The sequence below is a fragment of the Geotrypetes seraphini genome, chromosome 6 (genome assembly GCF_902459505.1).
Source record: "Geotrypetes seraphini chromosome 6, aGeoSer1.1, whole genome shotgun sequence".
NCBI classification, from domain to species: Eukaryota; Metazoa; Chordata; class Amphibia; order Gymnophiona; family Dermophiidae; genus Geotrypetes; species Geotrypetes seraphini.
This window is the reverse complement of record NC_047089.1, coordinates 146,694,279-146,711,526: the sequence shown is the minus strand read 5'-3', so window position 1 is coordinate 146,711,526 and position 17,248 is coordinate 146,694,279. Positions and strand designations below refer to the sequence as shown.

Here is a 17,248-nt window from a genome sequence, read left to right as displayed (position 1 = left end):
GAGGGGGGGAGGGAAATGCTGTTGCTGCTCCACAGGGAAGTGGGATGGAAATGCTGCTGCACAGGGAAATGGAGGCAAAGAATGACTGACAGACAGCAGGAGAGAGGGAGACAGACAGAAAGGAAGAAAGACACAGGGGCAGGGAGAGGGACAGAAAGACAGACAGAAAAAGGGAGCCAAGGAGAGAGAGAGACAGCGGGAGAGAGAGAGAGATACAGAAAGAAAGAAAGACAGACAGACATATATTCTAGCATCCGTTAATGTAATGGGCTTAAAGACTAGTGGAGTAATAATAACCTTATTCTTATATACCGCCGACACCAGTAGTTCTAGGCGGTTTAAATGAAAGAGAAATGGACAATCAGTGAAAAAATACAATTGAGTAAAAAGTACATAGATACAGCATAATAGCCAGGCTGATCAAAAAACTAAAAAGTATAGTAGGTGGTAGGGGGATTGAATTATCGAATATTATAGAGATAGGAGGTCAAAAATGACTGAACTATTAATGCTATAAAGAACTCCAAAATAAACAAAAAAATAAATTTTTAAATAAGTAGTATAAGAAGATTCTATGCTTTATCACATACACTCAGAAAAGTGTGATTCAGCCAGAAGCGGTGGGATGACGTCATCACACTTTATTTTAAACCTAAGTTGGCGTTCTATAGCCATTACATGAGAATAGAAGTCGAGGAGTCGCTGTGGATCAAGTATATATGGCAAGTACCCTCTACCTATGCAGCCTTTATAATGGTTTCTACTTAGTTATTTGTCTACACCATTAAGAAGATGTGATATTTAAGGTTTTTTTTCTTTATTCAACAGAACAAGTGAAAATTGCACTATCACTGATCCTTTTGGCATTTGAACTGTTAAGGCTTTTTTTTTTTCAGGTTCCTTGAAACAGAACTGCGAAACATGGTCCATGTCAGGACCTGCTAAGAACTTTCAAAAGATACCGGATGCGCACCAGTTAGGGCAGAAGAGCATGCAAGTATGAGGAAATAACCCTATTGTCTAGAATGTCTCACCTATTGCACTGGAAATCCCTTTTCCAGGTTTCAGAATTTATGTTGATCATCTGTGAAGAACAAGCGTGCTTGTAATCTCCACCAATGCCATGCACAACCTATTGTTAACATCCGATTTCTGTTCCCTTTGATGACAGCAAAGGGGTAAATAAGGTTCCATGCATGAAAAGCAAGAAAGAAAGCTACTTCTTTTTCCATCAGCAAACTACAAGTTGATTTTCCAGCAGTTAGAATTAATATACTTTGACTAATAAAACAGACTTCAAATATACTTCTGTAGCAAAATCTTGTTTTATAAGAAAATGAAAGTAAAAATGACTCTAAGTCCACACTGTGGACTAGAAATCAGATAAGACTCATTAAATCAGTGGTTCTTAACCTTGTTGGAGGTACTGAACCCCACCAGTTTCATATGCGTGTTCACCGAACCCTTCTTTATTGGAAAAATAAAATATGATTTTTACAAATTCAAAACATAGGTATACAGTGAGGGAAAAAATAATCAATTTTGAAAACAAAAAAGTTCTCCTATATTGCGAATAATAATAACATAATAATGAAATTTACTGTAAATCAGTGTGACTTCTGCTGTTGCCTCTCAGAGACCAGTTCAGAAATGCGCGGCTTTACCTTGGCAAGTGCCACTCTCATGTCATTTTTGCAATAAAGTCTGTTCCTTTTCTTCGTTTTTATGTCCAGCATCCTCGAAAAGGATTGCTCGCAAAGATATGTTGTAACAAACGGTATGAAAATTTCCAGAGCTTTCTTAGCAATAACAGGGTACATTACCAATTGTTGACACCAAAACGTTGAGAGCGTTGTTGTTCTGAAGAGTTGCTGTTGAACCTGGCTCTGCTGAATTTCAATGATTTCATCGAGGTATTCATCATTGACATCTGTTGTCTCAACACTAAACGTGAACGGCTGTCTCACCCATGCTGGATATGACTCTCTTGTAGGGAAGTATCCGTCGAGAGACTTTGCAAGCTCATTTAAGTGTGTGGCAATAGTTTGCTTCAGTTCCGCAGGTACAGAAATGTCTCCGATTCCAGATACATCTTCGATCTTACTTACACGGTTGTCTAGCAGGGGAAAGTTTGCGAAGTTATCGTTTTCTGTTCGTCGTTTCCATAATGGTAGCTTTTTTTGAAAAGCTTTCAGGTTTTCTTCCGCTTCGATAATGTTGACTCCACCACCCTGCATCTGCTTATTGAGATGATTGAGAGCTGCAAAGATATCAGCCATGTACGCTAAAATGAGATATGAACTCAGAATTTTTGAAGCAATCTGCATGACAATGTTGCTGCTCTTGCAAAAACAGAGCTAATTCCACACGCATGGCAAAAACACGATTCAGCACCTGTCCCCGGGATAACCACCGAATATTAGAATGGTACAGAAGTACCTCGAATTCAGATCCCATTTCTTTACACAGCTCCTTGAAGATGCGGTGCTTCAGAGCATTATTTCGCACATAGTTCACGCAATCCACAACAATTTTTAAAACTTCTGCCAGTTTTGGAGGCAAGGTTTTTGTTGCCAACGCATGCCTGTGCAGAATGCAATGCGTAACATCGGCATTCACTAGCGCACCAAAACCGGACTTTCTTCCGAGCATGGCTGGAGCTCCGTCTGAACAAACTGCAGAAACCATATCCCATGAAAGATTGTTGTCTTTGAAGAAGTCATCCACAAGTTTCTTCACATCAGTTGCCTTAGTTGTTTTGTAAGAGGCTTACAAAATAAAAAATCTTCCTTTATCACATCGTCTTTCACATAGCGCACGAATACTGCAAGCTGGCTTAGATTGGAAACGTCTGTGGTCTCGTCGAGTTGAAGGCTGAATTTTGACGGGCTTGAAATCAGATCTGCAACTACTTGAGCCAAGATGTCTTTGCTCATGTCCTCTATTCTGTTGCTGATGATGTCATTTGAAAGAGGAATTTCAGATAACTGAACTTCAGCCGCTTTTCCCAGCATGATATTCGCCATCTTCAACACAGCTGGTTTTATGAGTGTTTCACCAATGGTGTGTGGTTTGCCCTGCTTTGCGATCAGGTAAGCAACTTCGTACGATGCTGTGAGGATCGGTTTGTTGATGGGTACAAAGCCGAGAAAAGGCAGAGTAGCCTTTTCATCGAATCTTGCTCTCTTCACCTTGAATTCAGCGAGCATTGTGTTCTTGTATTTTCCATCTCCATGCAGCTTAAGGAAGTGTTCCCTTAGTTTTGCCGGAGCTAGACTAGAATTACTCAACTTGGCATTGCAAATCATGCAATTAGGACACTGACTCCCATCACGTTCCGTTATACATGTGAATCCATATTGTACATATTCGTCCGACCACTTTTGTATTTTGCTCGACATAGTTAGTAAGGGATTAAAATATTAAGATAGGTATCACAAGACGTACCATCACAACAGTTACAATTTGACTACTGTGCGCATCAAATCCCCTGCAGCACAGATAGGCCAAGCGATGTTGCGTGATCACCTGCAGCCAATTATGGACAAGCGGGGCGTATCATCACGAATCATAAGTGCTTTGGTCACGTTCAATCATCTATCAGTTAAATCACAAATTTTGATCAGGAATTGATTGATGTATATAAGGCGTTAGTTACAGATTGATAGATCAAGAAACCGAGTACACGATCAGTCTTGATCAAAATCACTGAATAACTGATAGATGATTGAACGTGACCGAAGTGCTATATGAGTCGGAGCTGTGTTTTGACCTCCACTGAACCCGCGAGACTGACTCACCGAACCCCTGGGGTTCGGTCGAACCCAGGTTAAGAACCACTGCATTAAATCATCCTACCAGAGCACAAAAATGGAGAAAAGACCTCAGTGTCTGCAAGGGTCTCAAACATTAAATAGTACCCTCCAGACAAACTTGTCTCAATTAAGTTCAATTCAATATTGAAGCAAGGTGACACATCCTCGGTCAAAAAAAGACCCTCATGGGCACTGAAGTCTTTTCTCCATTTTTGTGCTCCAATAGGATGATTTAATGAGTCTTATCCGATTTCTAGTCTGCAGCGTGGTGAATTATGTTTTGAATGTTTGTTATAGAACAGTAATTTTTTCTACATTCAAGTTTGTGTTTCATAGATTGTTGTCTAGGTTTTACATAACCTAAGAGAGGAGAAACAATTTCCTATTAGCATTTATTTTTGAAAAGGACTGAATGGTGATTAGATATATTCCAATGCAGTTTCTGCAGTAGCTACTTTCTTTAGCACAATTCTCTCCACCATACACAAGAATATCAACCTTGGCCGAAAAGAAAGTGGTCTAAAAAAACACAACCATAAAATCTTGAGTGCACTAAAAGTAAGACTTTTCACTGAAACTGCCCACTTTCCATATATAACAATTCTTGCAAGTTGTAGCTTCTCCTGTTTGGTGTCTGTAAGCCAAAAATAACAAAACAAAAAAAACTCCAACCCCCCCCACCCCCTCCAAATAAACCTGGTACCCTAATAAGCCTAGGGTGAAGAGAAGAGGTTTGATTATACTACCTTCCTGTGGTTACAATCAAAGCGGTTTATGTATTATATACAGGTAATAATTGTTATAAAGTACAGGGCATCTCATGCATGTATCCTGTAGTTCATGTTCAATTGGAAGAGAGTCCTCATTGAAAAGCTGTTCAGTTGGGATTCCTATAACCAAGCATTATTTTTGGGGGGTTTGGGAGGAAGATAGATTAGGGCTTCTACTAAGCATAAACTCAGGAATTAGCACACGCTGTTAGTGCATATCCTAATGCTATGCTAATTCCCACATCTACAGCATTATATGGCATTAACTACATTGCAGATAACTTAGGAGATAGTTCTGTTATCCAGTTACATATCTATTATGCTTGGAATTCCACCTATGAGCTATTCTGTAAATATCCTTTCAACTTAACATAGTGCATATTTGCAAAGAGAGAGTATTCATAGGACGCACATGAGCAGGACTCCCATGTTCACACATAACTTCTGGAATAGTGCAAGTTATATGCACATCTTTGACATTTAGGCGTCAACACTTAAACCGTCTCTATGGACAGTAAGAGCTCTCATTTTAATTCTAGGCATATATTTCACCTCTTAGGCTACTATTCCATAAAGGAACATAGGTATCTTTATTCCTTTATAGACATACTCCTGCCAGGTCTCCTGGAATAAAAATTGTCCCGCACATGCGTACCAAATGTTTTTCTGCATCAAAAACCTGGACATATATGGGAACATGTCCAACAGGTAACGCAGAAGTTTTGTGGTTACTGCATCATAAATTATGGCAAGTACTGAACAGTAACCGCAAAACTTTACTGCACTATAGTAAAAGTGCCCCTTAGTCACTAGAGAATCTATGAACTTCTATGACAAACATTAAGCCTTGGTGAGAAGCTTCTCACTAGCATGCTGTAGGACCTTCCTCCATGATTTCAGATGAGCAAATACAAAATCAATGCCAAAGGTGAATGCAATGGAAAAGGCATGCATGTTAAAAATAGCATATGATTAGTGATGAATTGCCAAACGTAAGATGATGTGTGAAAAAAATCAAATTGTTAAATATGGGAAATGATATACAAATATAACTGTCAGATTAGTGAATTATTACCTGACCTCCAACTTAAAAACTCTATATGTATAAAATGTAGAAGGCGGAAAGGGGAGAGAGAAAGGCCTATTACCTCCAAAACCATATAGGTTCACTCACAGCAAACTAAAGACTGTCTAAGGAAATTTAAGCAATTCAAAAGAGGCAAGAGACATTTGCAGGCGATCAGGGAGATTTTCATAAGAGCTAATAGCCTTATGTATAAGGTGATTTGCTGTGGTTAATTGTTTAGGTTTAGCAGTAAAGTAGCTGTGAGCTAGAGAAGATAGATCTAGTGGTGATGGTTTATTTTGTGAGAATTTGCTCTCCTGCTGTTAACACATCTATTTCACATTTTTAATTTTTTTCTTTTCTCCTTTTGTCTTCAATAAGCAAAAAACAATCTGCAAATAAGAAGAAAAAAAATGGCTCTGGAGTCTGTTAAAAACCTCTTCAGAACTGACTGACCAAACCTACTGTCATGTCAGCAATCTCCATCCAGACATCATGATATTGCCTTGCAGATCTTTTTTTTTAATAGAGGTTGATTTCAAGAGGGACACCAATGTTGCCATGTCTCAGGTTATGAGCTTTGGCATGCCCTTCCAGAATCAAGTCTGTATGGGCATAAGAGGAGATGAAATCTGCTATCCATCTGTACATGTAGATCAACTAATGGAATTATATATTGAGTGGCCACTGCTAAATGTTCAAGTTCCCTTATCATAGATTTCACATAGCATTATCTGGATAGTGCCATGAAAAGCCCTCTAACTACCTTGGCACTATCTGGATGGTGCTGGGGTAAAGTTATGGCAGAACAACCAATAGATATCCATACATCTAAGCAACAAAGCAGTCCTAAATTAAATAGCTTAGCTATTTGAACCAATAACTACAAGACTCCCAAACAAAAAAGCAATCACTAAACCAAAAATGCAATATATTCTAACAATAACAAACATACTCCAAAAAATGTTAAAAAAAGAGGTTTCTTATGTGTTCACCTACCATCAAAACAGCCATTTTAAAAAATAGCTGTTAAATATACTATGCCAGTTGTAATCACTAAAATCTCTATTAAAAAATGTGCAGTTACTGCTAAAACGTGTCAGTGCCTTCACACTACAGTGCAATGATTATATATAAAAAAGACATACAGTCTTAGTAGAACAAAATACCAAGTCACCTGTCTTGAGCAGCTGTCTGACACACTTCTTAAAACAAAACCGTAGAGCACATTTATTATTTGGGTTTTGGCAGCAGATCAGAAATGGTTGTTAAGATTTTATCTCTGTAATCACCAGAAATTACTCTGCAATTTAAAAATTTGGGCAAATCAGTGTTTCCAAAGGCAGCAGAAACAATTTTTGCTAATGCAACCAGATATATTCCAATTAGAAGGATTGTTTTGCTTAAAATTTCATTGTATGTGTGATCGAATAGTCTCAGAAATATGCCTTCTATATCTGTATTTCTGTCATTTAGAATACCTGCTGTGGATTCTTCAAGTTAGAGCTGTTGAAAATGTCACATAAATCTCTATTTCTGAACTTTCTTGCAAGAAATCTTGTAGGAAGAATTACTCGAACAACTGGACATCAATAGTCTACCTTCAGTCCTGACACTCAGGGATGGCTACAGCCTTGACTTTATCTCCTACTCATCCAGAGTATTAAACTTCCCACTAGTAGACCATATAATAAGGTCATACCACCATATTTCAAATTACTACCTGAACTGCCTAAAACATCTGTACACAAAGCCAATAAGACAACGGGTGATGAAGTGAGGCAAGATTCCAGCAGAGACTTTCTGGGAGAAAACTATGGTCCATCTCTCCCAAGTGAATAATAGCATGGATGAAGCCCTTGACTCCTGGCACCGCACAGTCACGACAACCTTAAACAAGATAGCTCCTCTAAAGATTATGGTCCCCAAGCGGAAAAAGTGGTTCTCAGACGGACCAATTACCATAAGAACTGAAGCCAGGTGACTAGAAAGGGCCTGGAAGAACCAGACGCAGGACTGACAAATCCAATGGAGAAGAAAAATAAAATACCAACAGGCCACATCTGAGGCTAAAAAGGCATTCTATGAGAACCTCATAAGTCAATCAGAAAACTCCACTAAAAAAGCTCTTGACAGCAACTCAGGCCATCTGTGGCGGCTCAGCCTCAAATCAACCGGATGCAATGCAGTTGGCACACTACTTCCAGAAGAAAACTGGGACAGTGAGGGAATCCATGACACACTCCTTAGAAAAAAGTGTCAGAAAGGACCAGACATGCCACACGGCTGAAGGCAGCGTTCCTGCTGACAGATGCTGGTTAAACTTCTCTCCAACACCAGACAAACAGGATAGCAATTGTCACATATAAATGATTTTATTGTAATAACAAATGGATGATGCTATAATATAGCAAACAACAGACTCGACATGATTCGTTTTTCAGCCCCTAAGGCTTGCATCAGGAGTCTATGAAAACATAAAAGCAATAAATCAATAATCTTAAAAACTAATAAAATTAAGAGAATAATCTGGACAACATAAAATATATGTAAAATGGTTTGTAAATACAAACTAAAAAATGTGTACAAAAATTATATATGTCAAACATGGATAAAATTGAGATCATAAACAATGTATACAGAAATAAATGGCAGATTATGGTATGAAATAAATTTGTATATATACAGCAAATAAGCGAATAAAAAGTAAATGAATAAAAAGGAAAGAGAAGCATGTACCCAATTGCTATGCTGGTTTCACAAACCTTTATTGTTCAGACCAAAAAATCAAATCTCTCTGAAATATAAAATGAGATTGCAGCTATGAGTTATAAACAAATATATAAGGATATAAGTGAAAATGTAAATATTGTCCCATCAATAAATAGTACGGTACTCCACTGGGAAAAAAATAAAAATGAAAATATTAATAAAATTGAAAAGTAATGAAAAATAAAAAAATAAATTAAGAATAAGGATAAAAAAATACAGACAAATGGAATCATGAAAATGAAATGAATAAAAAAAAGCAGTGAAATAAAGCTAAACAACTAAAGAAATAAATACAGTGTCTGGAAACGTGAACAAAATGTTGAAATGTGATAAATCTAGACATGGAATTAAATAAGAATTAAACATGAATAAATGAATGATGAACTTTAAAGTGTGGTAACGTGTCCACAACATGTAAAAAAAAGAGCTTTGAAAATACCATCTGAAAGCAAAAAAAAAGGGGGGGGGGGGGAGAAAAGAGAAAGAAAAAATGAAGAAAAGATTAAAGACATCTCTTCGCAGCACTTTTCATCCCACAGACTGCCGTCTTTAAACTAACCTAGCAATATTAACGCGCTTAGCAACAGCATTATATCATAAATGTAACTTATCTTGCTGTAAGCCGCAATGATTCCCTGTTGAAAATTGCGGAATATAGGAAGTATTGTATACTTTTGCTCTTACAATTCCTCAGTTGTCTTTCTACAAGCGAAGACAGTAGAGCTTATCTTTTCTGCTTGTGTATTTTTGTTTAAATTCAGTATTTTTCTGCTCTTTTACAAGGCTTCTTAATCGTGCTGCAGATGATCCTCTTGAGGGACAGTTCTAGCTGCGGGAGAGTGGAGACTGAGGCAGAGGGTCTGCTTCCAGGGGTTAAGCTGTTTTTCAGTGAACCCACTTGGACAGCCTACATTTACAGTTCAGGAGCATAGCGCACCCCAGGTTTGTCCGCTAGTAGGTTTGAGCGCAGACTGTGTGGCTCCGTGGTGGCTTTCCTCCAGGACTGGGACTGACTGCATCCCTCCCTCCATTAAGTGTGTGCTGGTTTCGGAGGAGGTCGACGATTCTGGCTGGTGCGTTGGGCCTGAGAGGCAATCAGAAGAAACAAGCAGTCCAAATTCAAGGCTTCCATTCTGTAACTCCAAGCACACAGCATGACACTGTGAGTAGCAGGCTGATAGCCTAGAAGATCGATTTGGGGGGGGGGTCCTTAAAATCAATTTTTGGTAGTTTCTGCACTTAGTGCTAGTTCCCCACCTCAAAATCCCAAAATCACTATTAATATTTAGGTTCCATTTATTCGAACAGCACTTCCAGTTCAGAGCTTTTCCTTTTGGGCTGGCTACACCACCTCAAATCTTCACCAAGGTCATGGTGGTGGTCGCGGCCCACCTGTTCAGAATGGGCATTCAAATCCATCTGTATCTGGATGATTGGCTCATCAGAGTCCAGTCCAAATCTGAGAGACACTAAGCGGTTCACCAAGTTGTCCAGTTGCTGCAGAATCTCAGCTGGATGATAAGCTTTCAGAAGAGTCACCTAGTTTCAACATAAGATTTGGAATAATTGTGGGCCCGTTTCGCCACAGGAGCAAACAAAATATTCCTACTGGAAAACAAAAGAAGAAACTTCTCCAATAGATCCGAGACTTTCAGAGCATTTCTGCTCCGACAGCCTGGCAATACCTTGCAGGTGCTGGGATCAATGGTTGTGACCATGGATGTCATACCCTGGACAAGAGCCCACTTACACCCACTCCAAGAAGTGTCCCTTTCCCATTGGTGCCTGCAGAGGGATCCATTGGATCAGCATCTCTCTTGAACATCAGAAGCTTATCACAGTCAAGTGTGGTGGTTAAATCATCTCTTTTTCCAGAGGAATTCCCCTCCTTAGCTCAGCATGGGTGATCCTGATGATGGATGCCAGCCTTTTCGGCTGGGGAGCGCATTGCTGGTCCCCTTCCCAAAGGAAGTGGTCAATCAATTGCTTACAACTGCTGGCAATTTCAGGCATAATGCCCTCTCATTCCAGAGCTTCCTTTCAAATGAAAGACTCAACTCATGTACATTTATGCCTGAAATTCAAGAGTGCCCTAAAAGAAACAATATTGTTAGAGTCTTCTCGGACAGTGCTATAGCAGTAGCCTAAGTCAATCACCAAGGGAGCACAAAGAGTATGCCCCTACGCCTAGAAGCCCAATTGTTCTCTTGAAGGGTGAAAACTCATCTTCTAGTGCTCTCCGCAGTGCATGAAGGAGTGGACAATGTACAAAGCAGACTTTCTTAGCTGGCACACCCCGGATCCCGGGGAATGGTTGCTATCCTAAAAAGCCTTCACTTGTATAATGAAGAGATAGGGCTGTCCAACGTTCAGCATCATGGTGGTGGCCTCCAACAAGAAGGCTTCTCGGTTCTTCAGCTGAAAGCGTGAACTAGAAGTGAAGGCTTAGATGCCAAGGTAAAGCCATGGCCAATGATGGGTCTTCTCTATGCCTTCCCTCTGTGGCTCATGATAACTCATTTGCTGCCCAGAATCATGGCACACAGAGGGCAGGTGATTCTAGTGGCACCAGATTGGCTGAGACATCTGTGGTATGCAGATCTAGGTTACAGCAGGATCAAGTTCTCAAACTTCCCTATCATTCCTGACTCCTCACACAGGGCCCAGTAGCCCTGCAGGATCCAAAATGCTTTGGTCTTACGGCATGGCTTTTGAGCACACAGATGGTGTAGTTGCTACCATTTTATGGAGTAAAAAGAAGTCGACCTTTGCAGCATACATGAAGGCCTGGAAGTGTTTCCAATCCTGGTGTGCTCAGAGGAGTGAAGACCCGAGATCTACATCAGTCTCGGTGGTACTCGCTTTTTTCCAGGAGGGCTTTAAAAAGGCCCTAGCAGTCGGCTCTCTGAGAGTTCAGATAGCCTGGCCTTCTTGCTTTGGCCCCAAGCCCCATGGGGGATCTATTATGGCTCATCCAGATGTGGTTAGATTTTTAAAGGCTGCATTAAAGCTCTGCCCACATAATTGGAGTTCTACTTTGTATGTGTCAGCGTCTAAAGAATGAGGTGTGGTTGTGCAACCTTTTGATGTGGTCCATAACTTTGGTATTATTAAAGCCATATCAAGGACATAAAGCAGGAGTAGGGAACTACGGTCCTCGAGAGCCATAATCCAGTCGGGTTTTCAGGATTTCCCCAATGAATGCACTGCTTTCAATGCATATTCATTGGGGAAATCCTGAAAACCCAACTGGATTACGGCTTTCGAGGACCGGAGTTCCCTACCCCTGACATAGAGGGTTGATTCTGTCCAGACTCATGATGCAGGCTGCTTTGGCTGAAACACATAGGTGTCAAGTCTCTATTTGAATGAATAAATAATTACAGCACCCTGTGGTCGCCTTCGCTGTTTTTTGTCTTTCTGGTGTATTGTGATCTCTCCTACATTACATAGAAACATGATGGAAGATAAAGGCCAAATGGCCCATCTAGTCTGTCCATCTACAGTAACCATTATCTCTTCCTCTGTCTAAGAGATCCCACGTGCCTATACCATGCCTTCTTGAATTCAGACACAGTCTCTGTCTCCACCACTTTTTCCGGAAGAAACGCATCTACTACCATTTCTGTAAACGATTTCCTTAGATTGCTACTGAGCCTATCACCTCTTAACTTCATCCTATGCCCTCTCATTCTAGAGCTAACCCATGTGCATTTATGCCATGCAGGTATTTCAATGTCTCTCAAGAACAAATATGCAGTAACAATACAACTCCAAAATTTATTTTAAAAGGTGTTACTCACCAGCAATGGGCTTCTCCCCTAAAGATCCACATTAAACAACAAAAAAGGGGGTGGGGGGCTGTGAGAAAATGCCTCAAAGCAAATATTTCACGCAGCAATCATAATTGATTTTAAGCTGTCAATAATCTTCTCATTGGCAAAAAAACTCCAACCCTCAAAAATGTGATCTACCAGGGATAATCACCCAGCACTTGTACACAAACTAGTAAATTTTAAGGGGAAATTTTCACTTAGTTCAGACGCATAGCAGAGTAATATTCCATCTGTACTGCTTTCACTGTTATCTCTCTTATCGGTGCATAATAACTGTAACCGCAGCAGGCATTACATTCAAGAAAAACTTTCGCCTGGTTTTCTTGAATGTAATGTCTGCTGCAATTACAGCTATTATACACCAGAAGACATAATTTGAGGTTGAGGGGTGGTAGATTCAAAAGCAATGTAAGGAAATTCTACTTTACGGAGAGGGTGGTGGATGCCTGGATGCTCTCCTGAGAGAGGTGGTGGAGAGGAAAATGGTGACAGAATTCAAAGAAGCGTGGGATCTAGAATCAGAAAATAATAGTAAATATTGAAGAACTAAGGCCAGTACTGGGGAGGGCTTCAATGGGCTGGGAGGGTGTAGATGGGCTGGAGTGAGCTTTGACGGAGACTTCAGTAGCTGGAACTCAAGCACAGTACCGGGTAGAGCTTTGGATTTTTGCCCAGAAATAGCTAAGAAGAAAAAAAAAAATAAAAAGAAATTGAATCAGGTTGGGCAGACTGGATGGACCATTCAGGTCTTTATCTGCTGTCATCTACTATCTTACACAGATAAGAGAGATGATGGTGAAATCAGTGCAGATGGAACATTACTCTGCCATGCGTCTGAGCTAAGTGAAAATTTTCCCTAAAAGTTACTAGAGTGTGTGCACAGTGCTGGGTGATAATCCCTGGTATATCTATACATTTGGGGGGGTGGAGTTTGTTTTTGCCGATGAGAAGATTCTGACAGCTTAAAATCAATTGTGATTGATGCGTGAAATATTTACCCTGAGGCTTTTTCTCCCCCCCTTTTTTGTTAAATGTGGATCTTTAGGGGACAAGCTGGTGAATAATATTGTTTTGGATAAATTTTGGAATTTCAATGTCTCTATCATATCTCCCCTTTCCCGCCTTTCCTCTAAAGTATACATATTGAGATCTTTATGTCTGTCCCCATATGCTTTATGATGAAGACCACGCATCATTTTAGTAGTCTTCCTCTGGACAGACTCCCATCCTTTTTATATCAATTTGGTTGTAGTGTGGCCTCCAGGTACTGCCACAGTTCTCAGGATTGTTTGAACCCACATTTGCACAGATGTTGATGCAGCAACATTTGCCCGATGATGTTACTTACCTCCTGATATCTTGTATATCCTTGCCATCTTTTTTGCAAGCTACATAGCTAGGGAAATTGTGTTTAAGCCCAGACAACAGGCATAATCCTCAGGTGCTCATGTCTGACAGTTACCAAAACCACTGTGTTTCTTCTGCTTATGGGATATTGGAAGCAAAAGAGCTTAAGAGGCTGCTAAGCAAAAATTAAGAAAACAGACAGAAAATTTAACTAAGGGATTTCTAGAAGGCAGGAAAATGTACTGATTTGGTCCCAGTGCAACAACACAATTTCACCAATTCATTGAGTCCCAAGGATGAAAATCCATGCCAGTTTCCACTAAAAATAAGGTGAAACTGTATTGTTACTTAGGGCCTCCTTAATGTGGCAACTCCTGCGTATCTCAACAGAGCATTCTTGAAAGCTCTGATGCTTTAATTCCAATACTCTGGCCTGAGCTCTTTCAGAATGACATCTCCCTATTTGTGAGGACTACCATCCTGCTTGTCCTCTCAATATAGTTAAAAATACATGTGGTAGAACAATGCACAAAATTTTCAACCACATCAAGAAAATTAATTTCTAGATAATGCAGATGAAATGCTTTTTTTGTAAGATCTAAATTTAATATACTTTGCACATATCAAGAACATGTCAGCACTCAACAGCTTCTCTGTGATCCTCAGTCAAATTTCATAGCCACTACTGCACTGGCATTTAATAAATTACTCATCAGAAATAAAACCAAGTACCACCATTTGAATGATTAAGAAAGCAAGCCTGCGGAAACAAATGCTCTAATGACTAGGTCACAAGTTACTAATACTAGCTTGAAAACTGTTTTCCTCTTATTTGCCTACCAGTTCAAAGTACAGCTTGTCCCTCTAAATTTTAGGCACCTTCTGATCTGCAAACTAATACTAAAAAAAAGACCATTATTGCTTTCTCAGGCTAACATGAGTCCAGTAAGTCAATGAGTTCTCAGGAGGTACTTGAAGACAGACTTCAAAATCAACATACTAAGCCTTTTACTCCCATGGTCAAGTCTTTTAATGAATTTTAAGGAAGGGAGAATTAAAAAGAAAGATTCTTGGCCTTCATGTCACAGATTATCATATATTCCTTCTTTAAAAATATATAATAAAATCATGTTAAAATTTTAAAAAAGAAAACATCCAAAAAACAAAAAAAAACCAACTTACTGATCTAAGCATAAGCAGTTTGATGGGAACAGGGAAGGATAAGCCATGCAGTTAAGAATGACTAGGGTGAGGTGATTGGGGGGAAGCTTACATTGGTAACACTGAAGTAATTACTAGTCTACAGAGTTAACTATTAGAGATTAGAAAAGTGTTATTTGGTTGGAGAGAAGTTGGAACAAAGTGTGGGAATATGGCAAGAGATTCACTGCTAAGCTATTAGGCATTACTTGTATAATCCTATAAAGCAGCCAGCTGTGATCTGAGACATACCTCATTAGTAGTTAGCTTGTCCTGGGGTGTCTGTGGGGACATGGTGGGTGTCGGCTGGCTGGAGGATGGGGAGGAAGTGGTGGTTGTGGAGGAGGAATGGCTTTGCTGTAAGAGATCTGGCAAGAGGTGAATACGACTGGCAAAGCCATTGCTCTCATGATGGCTGGCACGCTTTTTGTCAACTGTACTCTGTAGAAAAAACAGGTACACTTGTCTTGCTCAAGTGCTGTTTAAAAACCTACATCCCTAATACAACTTAAATTCCGTGATTTTATTTTACAACCCGTTACAAGAAAGCAACGGGAAACATAGACAAAACTTCATGTCTGGATGCCCTAGTCAAGAGGACAACAGAGCTGTGTCTTCATTGCTCATGAAACACTATTTTGGATTTTTTTTTATTTTTTTAGAAAGCAACTTGGCTCATCCAAGCACAAGTTTAGCTATTGTATTAATGTATATGTGTACTGGTAAAACTTAAAGGGCATTTTCTGTCATCTTTACTTTTGTTGGGTTGCCCTGCATCTATTCACAATGGCAACTAAAACATCTAAAAAAAAAAAAAATGTTCATGGCCTACCTATTTGAACATCAGGCATGAAGTGTTTACATGTTAATTTTGCAAGCACTATTGTTTGCTAGTCAAGAAGTTAATCTAAATTTTGAACATGGACAAAATCCGATTATTGAAAACAAGTCTGCCACTCAAGCAGTACTCATTGCAGGGGTTAGTTTCAATACAATTTCAGACATCCAAAATATTGCAGATTTCTCTCCCTAAGAAAACATAAAATGAAGTCTGAAAACCAATTCCAATTGCACTAAAGGGGAAAATAATTGCAAGACAATTTGATTGAGACTGCTTGCATTACAGTTTACCTGGTTGTTTTAACCTGTTTGAAGGATCTAGAGGTAGCAGTGTGAGCATCAGAGCCAAGCATGCCAAGCACAGTAAGCAAGAGGCAGAGATGTCAAACGTTTGAACATGCAAACAAATGCCTGCTCATCAAAATCTGCCACTATTATTTCTCTACTGCAAATAAAGACAGCATGCATAATGAAGTCAACTAACAGAACTGAATGACTTATTTAATGGTAAAAGACTAATGGTAAAGTTATTCACGCGGAAGAAATTGGGGTACCTGTCTGACAATTAAAGTGCCCTCCTTGGAAGGAGTCATTGCTGGTTCACTCTCTACGTCATCATGGACAATCATAGTCTTCACAGACTCTGTCTCTCCATTGCTTAGATTCAGAGATGACCTATTTAACAAACAAATCCAAAACAAAAACATTACAACCCCACTCCTAAGTTAGCTCTTCATAGGGGCTCCTTTTACGAAGGTGCGATAGCGGTTTTAGCACACACACTGTTATTAGCACACGTTATAGCGTGCGCTAGCCGAAAATCTAATGCCTGCTCAAAAGAAGGCGGTAGCGGCTAGCGCAAGCTATTCCGCGCCAAAAGGCCCTAGAGCATCTTCATAAAAGGAGCCCTATATTGCTACACATCAAAGTGAAATGAAATTTTCCTTAAAAGAAATAGATTAAGGTTGTTTCTGGATTTCATTGCTTTAAAAAGTTGCAAACAAACTGTGATACTGATTCGAGTAAGAGTTAACTAGGGTGTGCTAGGAAGAGAGAGTTAACTGAGAGGATCACTTCAGCAGACTAAATATAGTGTTAATCGGGGAGATTGTTAGAATCTCTTTCCTCTAGAACAGTGGTTCTCATCCTTCCTAATACTGCGAACCTTTAATACAGTGAACCTTTAATACAGTTCCTCATGTTGTGGTGACCCCCAACCATAAAATTATTTTCATTGCTACTTCATAACTGTAATTTTGCTACTGTTATGAATCGTAATGTAAATATCTGAAATGCAGGATGTATTTTCATTGTTACAAATTGAACATAATTAAAGCATAGTGATTAATCACAAAAACAATATGTAATTATATATTGTGAAACATTTATTTCTAATTACAAATAAATGTATGTGGGCGTATCTGTATGTGGGCGGACCCGCCTGGAGACGGAGAGAGGAGCAGTGTCTCGGTTCCTAAGACCAGTGTTCTTTAACCTTTTGACACCTATGGACCGGCAGAAATAAGATAATTATTTTGTGGACCGGCACCGGTCCGCAGACCGGCAATTGAAGAACACTTGGCTAAGTTGTGCCCATCTCCA

General features: G+C 39.6%; 1 protein-coding gene across 5 annotated transcripts in view; it reads right to left on the bottom strand.

Annotated features, from left to right (window-relative positions):
- Positions 1 to 17,248, bottom strand: part of MAP4K4 (mitogen-activated protein kinase kinase kinase kinase 4) — a 447,614-nt gene that overhangs the window by 61,761 nt on the left and 368,605 nt on the right. For 3 of the 5 annotated variants that reach the window (XM_033948219.1, XM_033948217.1, XM_033948221.1), the window contains 2 exons: positions 16,201 to 16,321; positions 15,059 to 15,247 (listed from right to left, as the gene is read on the bottom strand). In XM_033948219.1, coding sequence (XP_033804110.1) covers positions 15,059 to 15,247; positions 16,201 to 16,321 — 310 coding nt within the window. The remainder of the gene's footprint in view (positions 1 to 15,058; positions 15,248 to 16,200; positions 16,322 to 17,248) is intronic. The other 2 variants (XM_033948220.1, XM_033948222.1) reach the window with 1 other exon arrangement.